The 12,342-nt window shown below is 42.4% G+C and overlaps 1 protein-coding gene across 1 annotated transcript in view; it reads left to right on the top strand.

Moving 5' to 3' along the window:
- The first annotated feature begins 2,559 nt into the window (after positions 1–2,559).
- Positions 2,560–12,342, top strand: part of Nup153 (nucleoporin 153) — a 51,212-nt gene continuing 41,429 nt past the window's right edge. Inside the window, exon 1 of the mRNA XM_048348416.1 lies at positions 2,560–3,074. Coding sequence (XP_048204373.1) covers positions 2,964–3,074 — 111 coding nt within the window. The 5' untranslated portion in view covers positions 2,560–2,963. The remainder of the gene's footprint in view (positions 3,075–12,342) is intronic.

Consider the following 12,342-nt stretch of genomic DNA (forward strand, 5'->3'; position numbering starts at 1 on the left):
TCTGAAAGAGGAACAATTTTATGGCATGTTAGAACCATGTGATAGATGTAGTTAATCAAAACTTGACCATATTTTAGTTAATTCACTTAGTCTAAAGCTTTACTTTGTTCCAAAAAGACCAAGAGGGAGAATTGAGATATCTCTTACTGTACTGTTTTGGCAGAAAAAAATGGTTTCACATTTAATTGATTTCCTTTCTTATACTTTTTCTATAGCTTTCAATAAATAAATGATATATGGGATTACATTATTGTTTACATTTTTAGTTCATTGAACTACTTGTGAAATGGGGTAAACAAATGAGAACAAGCCTAAGAAGGATGTGGATTTTCCCCTATCTTCTCAAATTCTACAAATCTTCTATTCTTAAGTTTTTGTCTATATTTGGTAGAATTCGTTTTTCACTATTGCTTAAGACAGTGTTTTTCTGTCACTTACGCTGCCCTCAAATTTGCTATATAGTCCAGACTGATCTCAAACTTGTCATCCTCCTTCCTCAGCTTTCCTAATACTGAAGTTACAGGCATGAGCCACCACACCCAGCTCTAGCCAAATTATGTTACAAATCTGTTCCTTTCAAAGTTTGGCTCTCAGGGATGTCCCTTCCAAGAAGGAGATAATTTCTTGTGCTGGAAATTTTGTTTCTGGAGGGTGAAAAAGGAAGATGGGATGAGGCTTTCAATCACCTATATATGTAGCCCAATTTAGAGATTCAAGTACAGATCTTGGCTGGGAAGAGAACATACAGAGAGTCTAGGGGCCAGTGATGGGGAGAGGGAATGACACAGTATAATAACTAGTTCAGTTTTTATCACTTTTAGCAAAATGTTTTGGTGATTGTGGTCAGAAGTAGCTTATAGCATGCATGATTCAGTGTTGGGAAACTTTTATTTTGTCAAGGGCCATTGAACATTTATAATATCATTCAAGGTCATACAAAATTATCAATACAGGCAGATGGCTATAGCAGCCATCAAGAACATGTCTACTTTATCATGTACCGGAATGTTCCCCCTCTCCCAACATTTACATGCAGAATGGCACTTGAAGTTCAAAGCTCTGTAAATTTGGTTTCATAATTTAATTAATGATTTAAATAGAGGATTAGGTTGTGATTTGGGGTGAGATGGTAAAAAAAAAACATGAAGCACATTATTTGTGGCTGGCTTCTGATTGATACTAGATGCTTTTGATGGGAGCAGTGATTATGATCTAGATATACATTAATCTTTTCAGTAAAACCACTGCCCTATTGAGGTAAATATTCATTCTATTTGCAGATGAGAAAACTGAAGCTTAGAAAGAGGATCAGTAACTTCCCCAAGGCTATACAGCTAGTAAGTGATAGATTTCAATTATGTAGCATTCCAAAGTTATTATAAAATTTTAAATCATTATCTCAAATTGAACAGTACGTCTATAGTTTGTTTCAGTAGAGTCTTCTTCCTAAATCATTTATCTACTTGTTTTAACTCTGAGTACAGTATTAGCTTTGACTGCCCTACTTAAAGTGCCACCTACATTCCTGGGCATATTTCTTGTGGAGGGCAGGGCTGGACCAAGCACAGACCGACCTTTCTGTTAACTCCTGGAAGTTACACTTTGTGGATTTAGTCTTTGAGTCTTGATCACAGTATTCATTGTCCTAAATACAATGCTTTCTATCTGAAATGTATTCTATTTGTATACGTTAGTACTATGTCTACATTAGTTACCCCTAATGTGAACTGACTACATGGGTTATAATTGTAGCTATGTACTGCAATTCTTGCATACCATGGAACAGAAATACCAAGTGCTCTGCCTAGATGCTTATACCTAATTTCGACAGCAATTTTATGAGGTGGATATTAAAGTTCCCATTTTATAGAGAAAATAGAGAAGGCTCAGGTTTGAGTCACCCAAGGTCAAATGGAGTGGTGAAGCCAGAATTCTAGCCTTGTGTGTTATACAACAAAGCCTTTCTATGTCTAATGAAAGATTAATGAAGCTGTATACATTTTATAATTCTGCTTTAGGCCTAAGGGTCATGGACATTGTTTATTCAGTAGTGTTTTTTGTTCCATTTTAATAAATGACCATTAGCTCGTGTTTGACTTCACTGTTTGCTTTTGTCAGCTTCCCTAATTGATGAGACGAATCAGAGAAAGACGTTACCTTTTAAACCCTAAATGCCTTTTTAGAATTTAAATTTACAGCCAACAAACGAGTCCGGGCTTTGTGCCCGGCAGCGCTCCGCGATGTCCTTCCGCGTCTGTCTGCCCTTCCGAGAATCCGTATTCTTGCGCGGAACTACGTCTCCCAGAAAGTCGCGCGACTAAGAGCGCGGGCTCCACCAGCCGTTCTTTCCTTGGCCTGTCACCCGGTCGCAGCGTGATGATGCAGACGCGTCGGGCGCCAGCAGGTGACGTTGTCCTGGCTCGCGACCGCGGCGGCGGCCTTAGCAGCGGCAATAGGCGCAACCGCGGCGGCGACTGCAGGGAGGACGACGCCGGCGGCGGCGGGGCGGGCGCTGTGCGCAGAGGGGAGGGGAGGGGAGGGGTGGGGAGGGAAGGGGTAGGCGGCGCCGGCGGCTTCAACTGCGGCAGCGACGGCTAGGGCGACGGAAGAAGAACCTCCATCAGCCGGCGGTCGAGTTAGGCCTCAGCAGCCCCCGGAGCGGCTCGAGCCGCCCGCGAGAGATCTCCATAGAGACCGTGACAAACACCGGCGCGCGGGGCCGCGCCAGGTGGCCGGAGCGGAGCCCGAACGCCGGCCTCACCCGCCGCCTTCCTCCGTGGTTGCCGGCGTGCGCGCTCTCTCGGTTCCCGCTCGCACCCTCGCGGTTCTCGGTGTGTCGGGTCTGTGCCTTACGGGGTGGGCCACCGCCGCTGGACTTTGTGGCCGGGGCCGGGCGGGGGCGGCCTGAAGGCCGCCGCCTCTGCCTCTCCCGCCCGTGAGCGGGAAGACGCCCAGGCTCCGCCATGGCCTCCGGAGCCGGAGGAATAGGAGGGGGCGGTGGCGGCAAGATCCGGACGCGGCGCTGCCACCAGGGGCCAATTAAGCCTTACCAGCAGGGGCGACCACAGCATCAGGTACGGGTTCCGCCTCCGTGGCCTAGCGGTGGGTCGGGAAGTCAGCAGGGCGTGGGGGGCCGGCGCTGCGCCCCACGTGGAGCGGACCGGAGGGCCTCAGGAAAGGCCCGAGTGAGGCGGCGGGAGCTCAGGCCGCAGGGGCGGGGGCAGGGGCGACGGAAGAGGGCTGGGGATCGGCCGGGCCCCGCGGCGCACACGTGTGGCTCTGGCCTTCAGGCCTGGGGGCTCTCCCTGGACGGCCGCTGGGCGGGAACAGAAATCCCAGGCTTTAGAGAGTCAGGTTTCTTTCTTTTCTTTCTAGGGCGGGTCGCTGTTAGGTCTTCTCGAGGGCAAAAGGAAAAGCAGTGTGGTTGGAGGCATCTAACTTGTCTTCTTAAACATTTTTTTTTTTTGGTAATTTTTTCTTTCCTTTCCTCTTGTCCTGCGGTTGGTTCAAGTTTGGGGAGGGGGAACTGATGATGGAGTAATCTGTCTTTGGGACGCAGAGGGAATTGAGGGGGAGGCGCTGTTACCCGGAAAGAGGAATAACTTAGTCTCGGCCTATTAAGGAATCCTCGGTCTCTTTCCCCCCCACCCGACCTCGGCCTCCGAGGCAACCGAAAACGTTGCCTTGGATTTTTTTTCCCGCCCCCTAACTGGGTTTTACTTTATCGTGGCACTGGGGCGTTTTAAAAGTCCCTCTCCACCCTTACGTCTTTGCTCTGCTGCGTGACTTTCCCCTTCCTGCTTCTCTCCTCCCCCTTGATTTTAGAGACCGGAATCGGCCATTCCCCACAGTTGACCCAGTCTCCAGCTCTGATCTTATACTCATACTTGAATAATGTGGGGTATATTCTTGAAGTGTAGGTTCTTTGGATACTCCAGGTCTGTTGGTAACCTTATAACCTAGCCACTATACACATCCATGGATCTTTACGAAAAGGAGTTTATTCTAGTTGTAAAGGACACGTATGGTTCTGAGAAAATTACAATTTAAAAAAGTTGCTTTTAAGGATTAAGGAAAGGTTCAAAAAATTTCAGTGAAGCCATTTTTAACAGTTCCTAATGATCCTATGATGTGTACGTCTTAAACTTGTTTAAAAGAAGTATACCAAAAGGGTCTGATGACTTCTTGCATACTCTTTAAGGTATTTTTATTCTGGATAATAATAAAATATATTAACGTTTTGTTATAAAAAACATTTTGAAAGTAAAGCTTTGGAACAAAGTTTTGAACAGTAAAGATGTTTATTTTAAATTTATTGTCAAAGTAATGTACAGAGGGGTTACAGTTTCATACTAAGGCAGTGAGTACATTTCTTAGCAAACTTGTTACCACTTCCCTCGTTTTTCTCCCGCCTTCCCGCCTCCCTAATCCCCCATCCCCGCCCCCCCCCCTTTAAGTTAGTTTCGGCATATTGTCTTTCTTTTTTTTTTGCCAGTCCTGAGACTTGGACTCAGGACCTTAGCTTCTTTTTGCTCAAGGCTAGCACTACCACTTGAGCCACAGCGCCACTTTTGGCTTTTTCAGTTTATGTGGTGCTGAGAAATCGAACCCAGGGTTTCATGCATGCAAAAAGTAAGCACTCTACCGCTAAGCCATATTCCCGATCCCCAGCATATTGTCTTGTTAGTATTGCTGTTGCGTTGGTTCACCATTTACCCTTTGTCTCTCCATTTTGAAGTTCCCGTTTGCGTTCCTAGTTCTGATAAACATGTAAACAATACCCAGGATACCAAAATAAGTTACAGTGACATGGGGGGGTGTGTGTAAAACCATAGGGAAGAAAAGCAAGAGAAAAAGGCACAATTTCACATAGTACATTGAAAAATAACAGTAACAATGATAAATCACTCATTTCCTTAACTCGAGTTCATTTCCCTTAGCATCATCTTATGTGGTCATATGTACAGAGCTATTGGGCCATTGTGATCTTTCACTAGGACTATTCTAGGCACTTAGTAATTATTAGTAAAGATGGCTTTTGTTTTAAGTAGTTTCCTGCCATGGTTAGGGTTCGAGATTATTAACCACTCTTTGCAGATAGGTACTGAATGCTTGGTTTTTCTGTTTTTGTGAGAAGCAGCAAGCAGATTTCAGGTAACACAGGCCACACAAGCCTGGCTATTTAATTTTGTACAGTAGAAATTAGACTTTCTGTTTCTTCAAAGAATAAATCACTTTGCTTTTTTTTTCTTACATCTTGTGCTACCTACATAAAAACATATAGCTTTTGAATTGGGACTAAAGATGTGTAGAGGTTTCTTGATCCACATTGTAGTATTTTTTAATACTGGACAAAACTACCAAAGAAAATTATTCAGGAATATATAAATGTTTATTTGATTTTGTTCACTTACACCCTTCCTATCCTAAAAACTAGGACTTTTTTAAATCTTAACTGCAACTCTAGTGGACCTGATTACTATCTGCTAGCCTGGGTTGTCAACTGGATGTTTTGCAGCAGCTGCTGAGTCATCATGCATAGCAGGGTGCTTCATGACATGGCATGTTTAATACGAATGTACTTGTTTCTGTCCAACCATGGGGGGGGGGGTTGTAAAATGAAGCCTTTGGTTATATATATAGTAGAAGGTTGGAAAAAGAATGAGAGGTCTGGCACTGTTAGGTTTGAATCTTTGCCATTGCCTGTCAGGTCAGTTAGCTAGTGCAATCACCCCATACCTGTGACTTCTGCATGTATTCAGTATTTGTAATTTCCTGTTTAGATTTTTGATTTTGCTCTGCCGGGAAATGTCTAAAACCGGTCATTTTTCTCCTTTTAACTGCTGATCTTTAAATGTCATCTTGAAGTGTTGCTCATCTAACTGAAGGGACCGAATATCTAAAAAATTAGAAGCAGGAATAATTTCCATTTGTCTTCTGTTCATTCCTTTAACATGTAACCAGACACAAGGAGTGGTTTACCTTTTCTAGTTGAGACTAAACTCATTGCTAAAGAGAATGAGGTTAATTCTTATCAGCTGTTTGTTTAGCTTATCTTTTTTTTTTTCTGGCAGCTAACAAGCTGTTTGCTGTTGTTAATAGCCTCACCAAAAATTTTTTAACCCATGGGCAAACCAGAACTGCCTTTGAAAGAACCTACTGCCACCTTCTGGTGAGCAGGAACCATTTTTGCCCTTTTGGGGGAGGTGAGATTCAGGGTTTTCTTATGGTGTGGATCTAAGGAAATCCACTGTTAATCTTCCTAGAATCAGGTTTGATGATAGGATATTTTTCTTATTTTACAAATTAACTATTTTCAGTATAACTTTGCATGTAACTATTTACAGTAGGGAGAGGAGGGCATGGGGAAGTATCACCCCACTCCCCATCAATACTTTAGGTCAAGAGTGAGTCAATTTTTTTTTCTTTTTGGTAAACATTTTTGGGGGGGCTCTGCTGTTGCCAATTTTCCCCCTTCCCTCTCCAGTGCTAGGGATTGAACCCAGGGCCTCACCTTTACTAGACAAGTGCTTTTGTTACTGGGCAACATCTTCAGCCCTCTCTTGCCAGTTCATTTTCTTACACCTTTTGACAAATGTAAAAACTATTAGCTATGTAAGAACATGCAGAGGATTCACTATTTCCATGATTTTAATGAGCCCTGGTTTATGTGATAGAGTGGGTTTTTGTTTGGTACCTTATATGTGATACTTTGCTTCAATTAAGTATGTTTTGCCTGATGTCTGATGGCTAAAGAGTGCTTTCACTTTTGGAAAGGAGGTATAAGGTTGAATAAGTAACTCATTGCAGAAGTCACTAAGTAGTTTTGACTTTTTTTTTGGCCAGTGCCAGGGCTTGGACTCAGGGCCTGAGCGCTGTTCTTGGCTGCTGCTGCTGCTGCTGCTTCTCTCCCTCTACCTCTCTCTCTCTCTCTCTCTCTCTTTTTTTTTTTGCTCAAGGCTAGCACTCTACCACTTAAGCCACAGCTCCCACTTCAGGCTTTTTCTGTGTATGTGGTGCTGAGGAAGCGAACCCAGGGCTTCATGCATGCTAGGTGAGCACTCTACCACTAAGCTACATTCCCAGCCCTATTTTTGACTTGTGTGTATGTTTTATCCTAGATGATTAATACTGTTGGTGAATATAGAAATGGAAATTTGAATTCCTGTCTGCCCTTACTTGGAACAATTAAATCCTGCTTAATTTTATTATCTGTGAAATAAAAATCATGAATTCAATACAGTAATTCTAAATAAAAATTTTTTCTAAATGAAAGTTTTTGGGATAGTGCCTGGGAGGGCTGGGTGTGGTGGCAAATGCCTGTAATCCTAGCTCCTTGGGAGTTAGAGGCCAGAGGGTCTGAGGACTGCTCAAGGCCTCAGCAGATAGGACTTGTTTAAAGTTGTAATTGTTATGAATTAGGTCCATTGAATTAGTATTTTAAAACTGTGTATGTATTTTGCTGTCTCTTTGAGTCCTTCCCCTCAATTTTAATCCTTATACGCTTCTATATTGGATTTATTTATTTTTTTAGCTTTTTTTTTTCTTTTTTGTCTTTTCTTTTTTGGGGCTGGGGATCAAACCCAGGACATTGCACTTGCTGGGCAAGTGCTTTGCCACTGTGCTACATCCCAGCCCTCTATATTGGATTTAGATCTTTGTTTACTAAGTGGTGAGACCAAGCCTTAAAACTGTCGCTACCTTTTTAAGTGCTTACGATTTTTCTTGCAGACATGTGAGCAACTTAAGTACATAGAGGGGAAAAAAGACCAAACAATAAATTGTTCAACACAAAGTAGTTTTTTTGTTTTTGATGGCCCTGGCATATTTCACTATTTTTCTCAGCATTATTTTAATAAAGGCTCTTGTTTTTGTTGCCAGTCCTGGGGCTTGAACTCAGGGCCTGGGCACTTCTGCTCAATAGCACCACTCTGGCTTTCTCTGTTTATGTAGTACTGAGGAATCGAGCTCAGGGCTTCGTGCGTGCTAGGCGAGCATTCTGCCACTAAGCCACATTCCCAGCCCATTTATTTTAAATAAAATAAATGACTAGATTTTAGGGGATGTCTCCATTTTCTGGAAAGTCTTCTGTTGAGGCAAAGGTCTTACTTTGAAGTAAAAGGAAGACTAGTTGTGTGTCATTAATTAAAAGTCTTCATTAGGTGGAGAATATTATTAAAAAGTTGTAATTTTATATTTTCAAATTATTTGGACAGTAATTGGGATTTGAATTTGCAGTTTCATTCTTTCTGGGTAGACACCCTATCACTTGAGCCACACTCCCAGCCCCCCACCCCCCTTTTAATAGAGAGTTCTCAGTTTATGTCAGGCATGTGCCATTGCACCCAGCCATTGGATAATACAGAGTCTTGCAAACTTCCCTCTATCCCTCCATTCTTGAGTCACAGTTCTCCCCCTCCCCCATCTTGGCTATCAAGTAGTGAGGATTACAGGATTTAGCCAACCAGCCTGGCTTGTGTTAAGAGGAGGTCTTACTGTATAGTCTTCTCACTTATATAATATCCTGGGACTCAATCTTGAGCTGGGTTGACTGAGCCTTGTGTTCTGCCTCCATAGTGCTGGGAGGAATACAGTCTTGGCCCACCTACCTTGTTAAGCTTTCAGAAGTTATATATGGCTTGTTTTTTTTGTTTTGTTTTTGGAGCTAGTCTCACTAAGTAGCTCAGCCTGTGCTTGAAATCCATGTATATATATGTATGTATTGTTAGGATAATGGAGAAGGAAGGAAACAAACAGGCTGGACTCTATCCACACAGGTGAGTGGGCTTGGAGGCTGGGTGTCAACCTGGGACAGAAGCTGGGTTTTTATGAGGTCTGAGCAAGGAGGCAGGTGAATGAAAAAGCTGTTAGGTCAAGGGAGGTAGGGGGGCTTATCGGTTGGGCCCACTATAGAATGTTTATAGCTAGGCTTAGGTAGATTGCCCTGCTGGACTCAGGCAGTCTGCACTTATCTTTGGTGGCTTGCCTGATATCTGTAGGCACATAGGGGAGCAGGGTGGGGGGTCAATCCTTTATGTATGTTTTGAAGGAGGTAAAAAATGTGTATGCAATGGTAGATGTATGTTTGATTCTTATTGTAGACAGGTATTTATTTCTAGTGGTCATAGGACTTGGACTAAGTGAATAGGGTAAACTTGGCTGCTAAGTGATTTCTAGAATAATACCTTGTATTTGGAAGTTAAATTCAGACTATGGAAATTAGAATCAGTTTGACTGCAGTATAATTTGAATAAATACTTTTTCTTAACTTGTAATGTCAAGTATTGATACATAATGAAGAAGCTTTATTTAAATAATATTGAAGTGGATATACTAAAAAACTGAAGTCCTCAAGTGTGAGAATGGTATGTGGAATTTTACCATTTGGTTTTAAAGATGTTTTTGTAGCCCGGAGTGATGAGATGCCTGTAATCCCAGCACTCATGAGTCTGAGGCAGAAGGATCACAAGTGTAAGACCAATTTGGGCCATTGAATGAGACTTGTCTCAAAACAACAACAAAAACCTCGATACAGTTTTATAACTAGATTTTTCTATTTAGGTAGACTCTCAAGTTCTTTAGAATTTACATTGGAAGGAACAAAGAATAGGTTAAAAGAAAAAGACCAAAGGAGCCAAATATTGAGAAAATAGAGCCCTAGAAATTTTAGAATCTGAACACTTCTTTTAAAAAAAATAGTTGAGTACTGAGATTATTGAAGCTTGAAAACTACCTTGAGCTTGCCTGACAGTTAACTCTACTGTTGAGCCATGATCCAGTCCCCACACCCGCACTGTTCATTTTTGTGGTAGTCCTGCCTGGGCACATGATCAGCCTATTTTTTTAAATGCTTTTTATTGTAGCTGAGATGATTGCCTATCCCACCAAGCCCAGCTTGTTTCTTGTGAGCTTCTCTATCATATAGCTGTATAGTAGGTGTGCAGTCTGGGATGGTAGGTATGTACCATCTATGCCCAGCTATTGGTTTAGAAAGGGATTTTGCCTGGGCTGCACCCCTCGCAGTATGAGCCTCTCAAGTGGGAAGGATTACAGGTGTGAGCTACTAAGTAACCCATGAGAATGTAACTATTTAATAAAGGAGTATGTGACAAAAGGAAAATTAAACAACTGAAAGAGAAAAGAAATGGGGGAAAAGCTAGAACATGTATAAGAAATAAGGAAGCTGGTGCCAGTGGCTCATGCCAGTAATCCTAACTACTTTGGAGGCTGAGATCTGGGAATTGGAGTTCCACGATAGCCCAAGGCAGGAAACTCCCTGAGACTCTTATCTCCAATAAACTACTCAAAAAAGCTGTGTCACTGTGGCTCTAGTGGTAGTATGTTCACCTGTGTGCTCACCAGTACTAGAGCTTGAATTCAGGGCCTGGGCTCTGTGCCTTAGCTTTTTCACCCAGTGGTGGGGTTCTACACTTGAGCCAGAGTTCTACTTTCTACTTTTTTGCAGGGGAGCAGGGGGTTGGTTGGTCCTGGGACTAGGTGCTGTCCCTGAGCTCTTTTGCTTAAGGCTGGTGCTCTACCACTTTGAGCCACAGTTCCGTTTCCAGTTTTCTGGTGGTTAATTGGACTTTGCTGTCCCAGCTGGCTTTGAATCATGGTCCTCAGGTGTCAGCCTCCTGAGTAGCTAGGATTACGGGTGTGAGCTGTGCGTGCCCTGCTTCACTTTCTGCTTTTTTGTGGGGGTCATTAATTGGAGTTGAGTCTCGTGGACTTTACTGCTTCTGCTGCTTTCAAACTATGATCCTCGCATTTCAGTCTCCTGAGTAGCTACGATTACATTCATGAGTCAGTGATGCCCAGTTTGAATATTCTTGATATGTAAGTACTGTACTGAATTGAATTTACTTCTGGTCCCTAAATTGGATATTTATCTATTATAAAACCCAGTAACTGTTTTTATATGCTTTGTCAAATGAAGAGACCTTACTTTTGGGGGAAGAATTAAACAACAAACTAGTGGATTTAACCAGTTCAAACTTAAGATCATATATGATCTTACCTATACATGTCTGTCTGTCTATCTAGGTCTCTCTGGGCCTGACTTAACTTGATTTATCCCAGGTCATTCCATTTCTTTGCAATATTGTTCTTTCTAATGGATGAGTAAAATTCAATTGTATGCATACCACATTTTCTTGATTTGTCTTTTGAGGGCTATCTAGACTGATTCCATACCTTGGCTATGGTTAATATTGCTGGTAGCTTTACCTAGTACATAATCTTAGATAAACACACAAGAGTAGAATTGCTGGATCATAGGGCAGGTTTTTGAGGTATCTCCATACTGCTTCTAGAGACATTGAACAAGGTAACATTCCCATCCAGGCTGGCATCTGTTATTTGTATTCTTGATGGTGGCTATTGTAACTGGGGTGAGGAGGAATCTCAGTGTTGTTTTGATTTGCATTTTCTTTATGGCCAGATAAATTGAGCATTTCTTTGAGTCTGTTGACTATTTTTATTTATTCTGAGAAGTCTCCTGTTTAGCTCATTTGCCCATTCATTAACTAGGTTACTGATTCTTTGATGATATTAGTGTAAGGCAAGCAAAAGACAAATGGGATCCAAATAGGGAAGGAAGAAATAAGCTCCTCCCCTAAGGTGCTAGAGTTAATTATAAACAAAGTAGCAGAATTTAAAACTCATAGCTTTGGGGCTGGGAATATGACCTAGTGGCAAGATTGCTTGCCTCTTTTACATGAAGCTCTGGGTTCAATTCCCCAGCACCACATATATAGAAAACGGCCAGAAGTGGCGCTGTGGCTTAAGTGGCAGAGTTCTAGCCTTGAGCAAAAAGAAGCCAGGGACAGTGCTCTGGCCCTGAGTTTAAGGCCCAGGACTGGCCAAAAAAAAAAAAAAAAAAAAAATCGGTAGCTTTTATCAGGGAAGCCACTCCATTCACAATATTCTCAACAAAAGAAGACCTAGGAATCAACCTAACCGAACATGTAAAGGGCCTGTGCAATGAAAAACTATAAAAATCTGAAGAAAGAAATCATGAAGAAGACATAAGGAAATGAAAAGACCTTCCATGCTCTTGGATTCGCAGAATATCATGAAAATGACAATACTGCCCAAAGCAGTGTACAAATTCAGTGCAGTTCCCATAAAAACTCATTGGGCAGGGAATGTGCATTAGTGGTAGAGGGATTGCCTAGCTTGCGTGAAGTCTTGGGTTTCATTCCTCAGTACCACATAAACAGAAGAAGCTAGAGGATGCTGTGGCCCAAGTAGTAGAGTACTAGCTTTTAGTAAAAGAAGCTCAGGGACAGGGCCCAGGCTGAGTTTAAGCCCCAGGACTGGCAACCCCCCCCCAAAAAAAAA

Source organism: Perognathus longimembris, chromosome 6 (genome assembly GCF_023159225.1).
Source record: "Perognathus longimembris pacificus isolate PPM17 chromosome 6, ASM2315922v1, whole genome shotgun sequence".
Taxonomy (NCBI): Eukaryota; Metazoa; Chordata; class Mammalia; order Rodentia; family Heteromyidae; genus Perognathus; species Perognathus longimembris.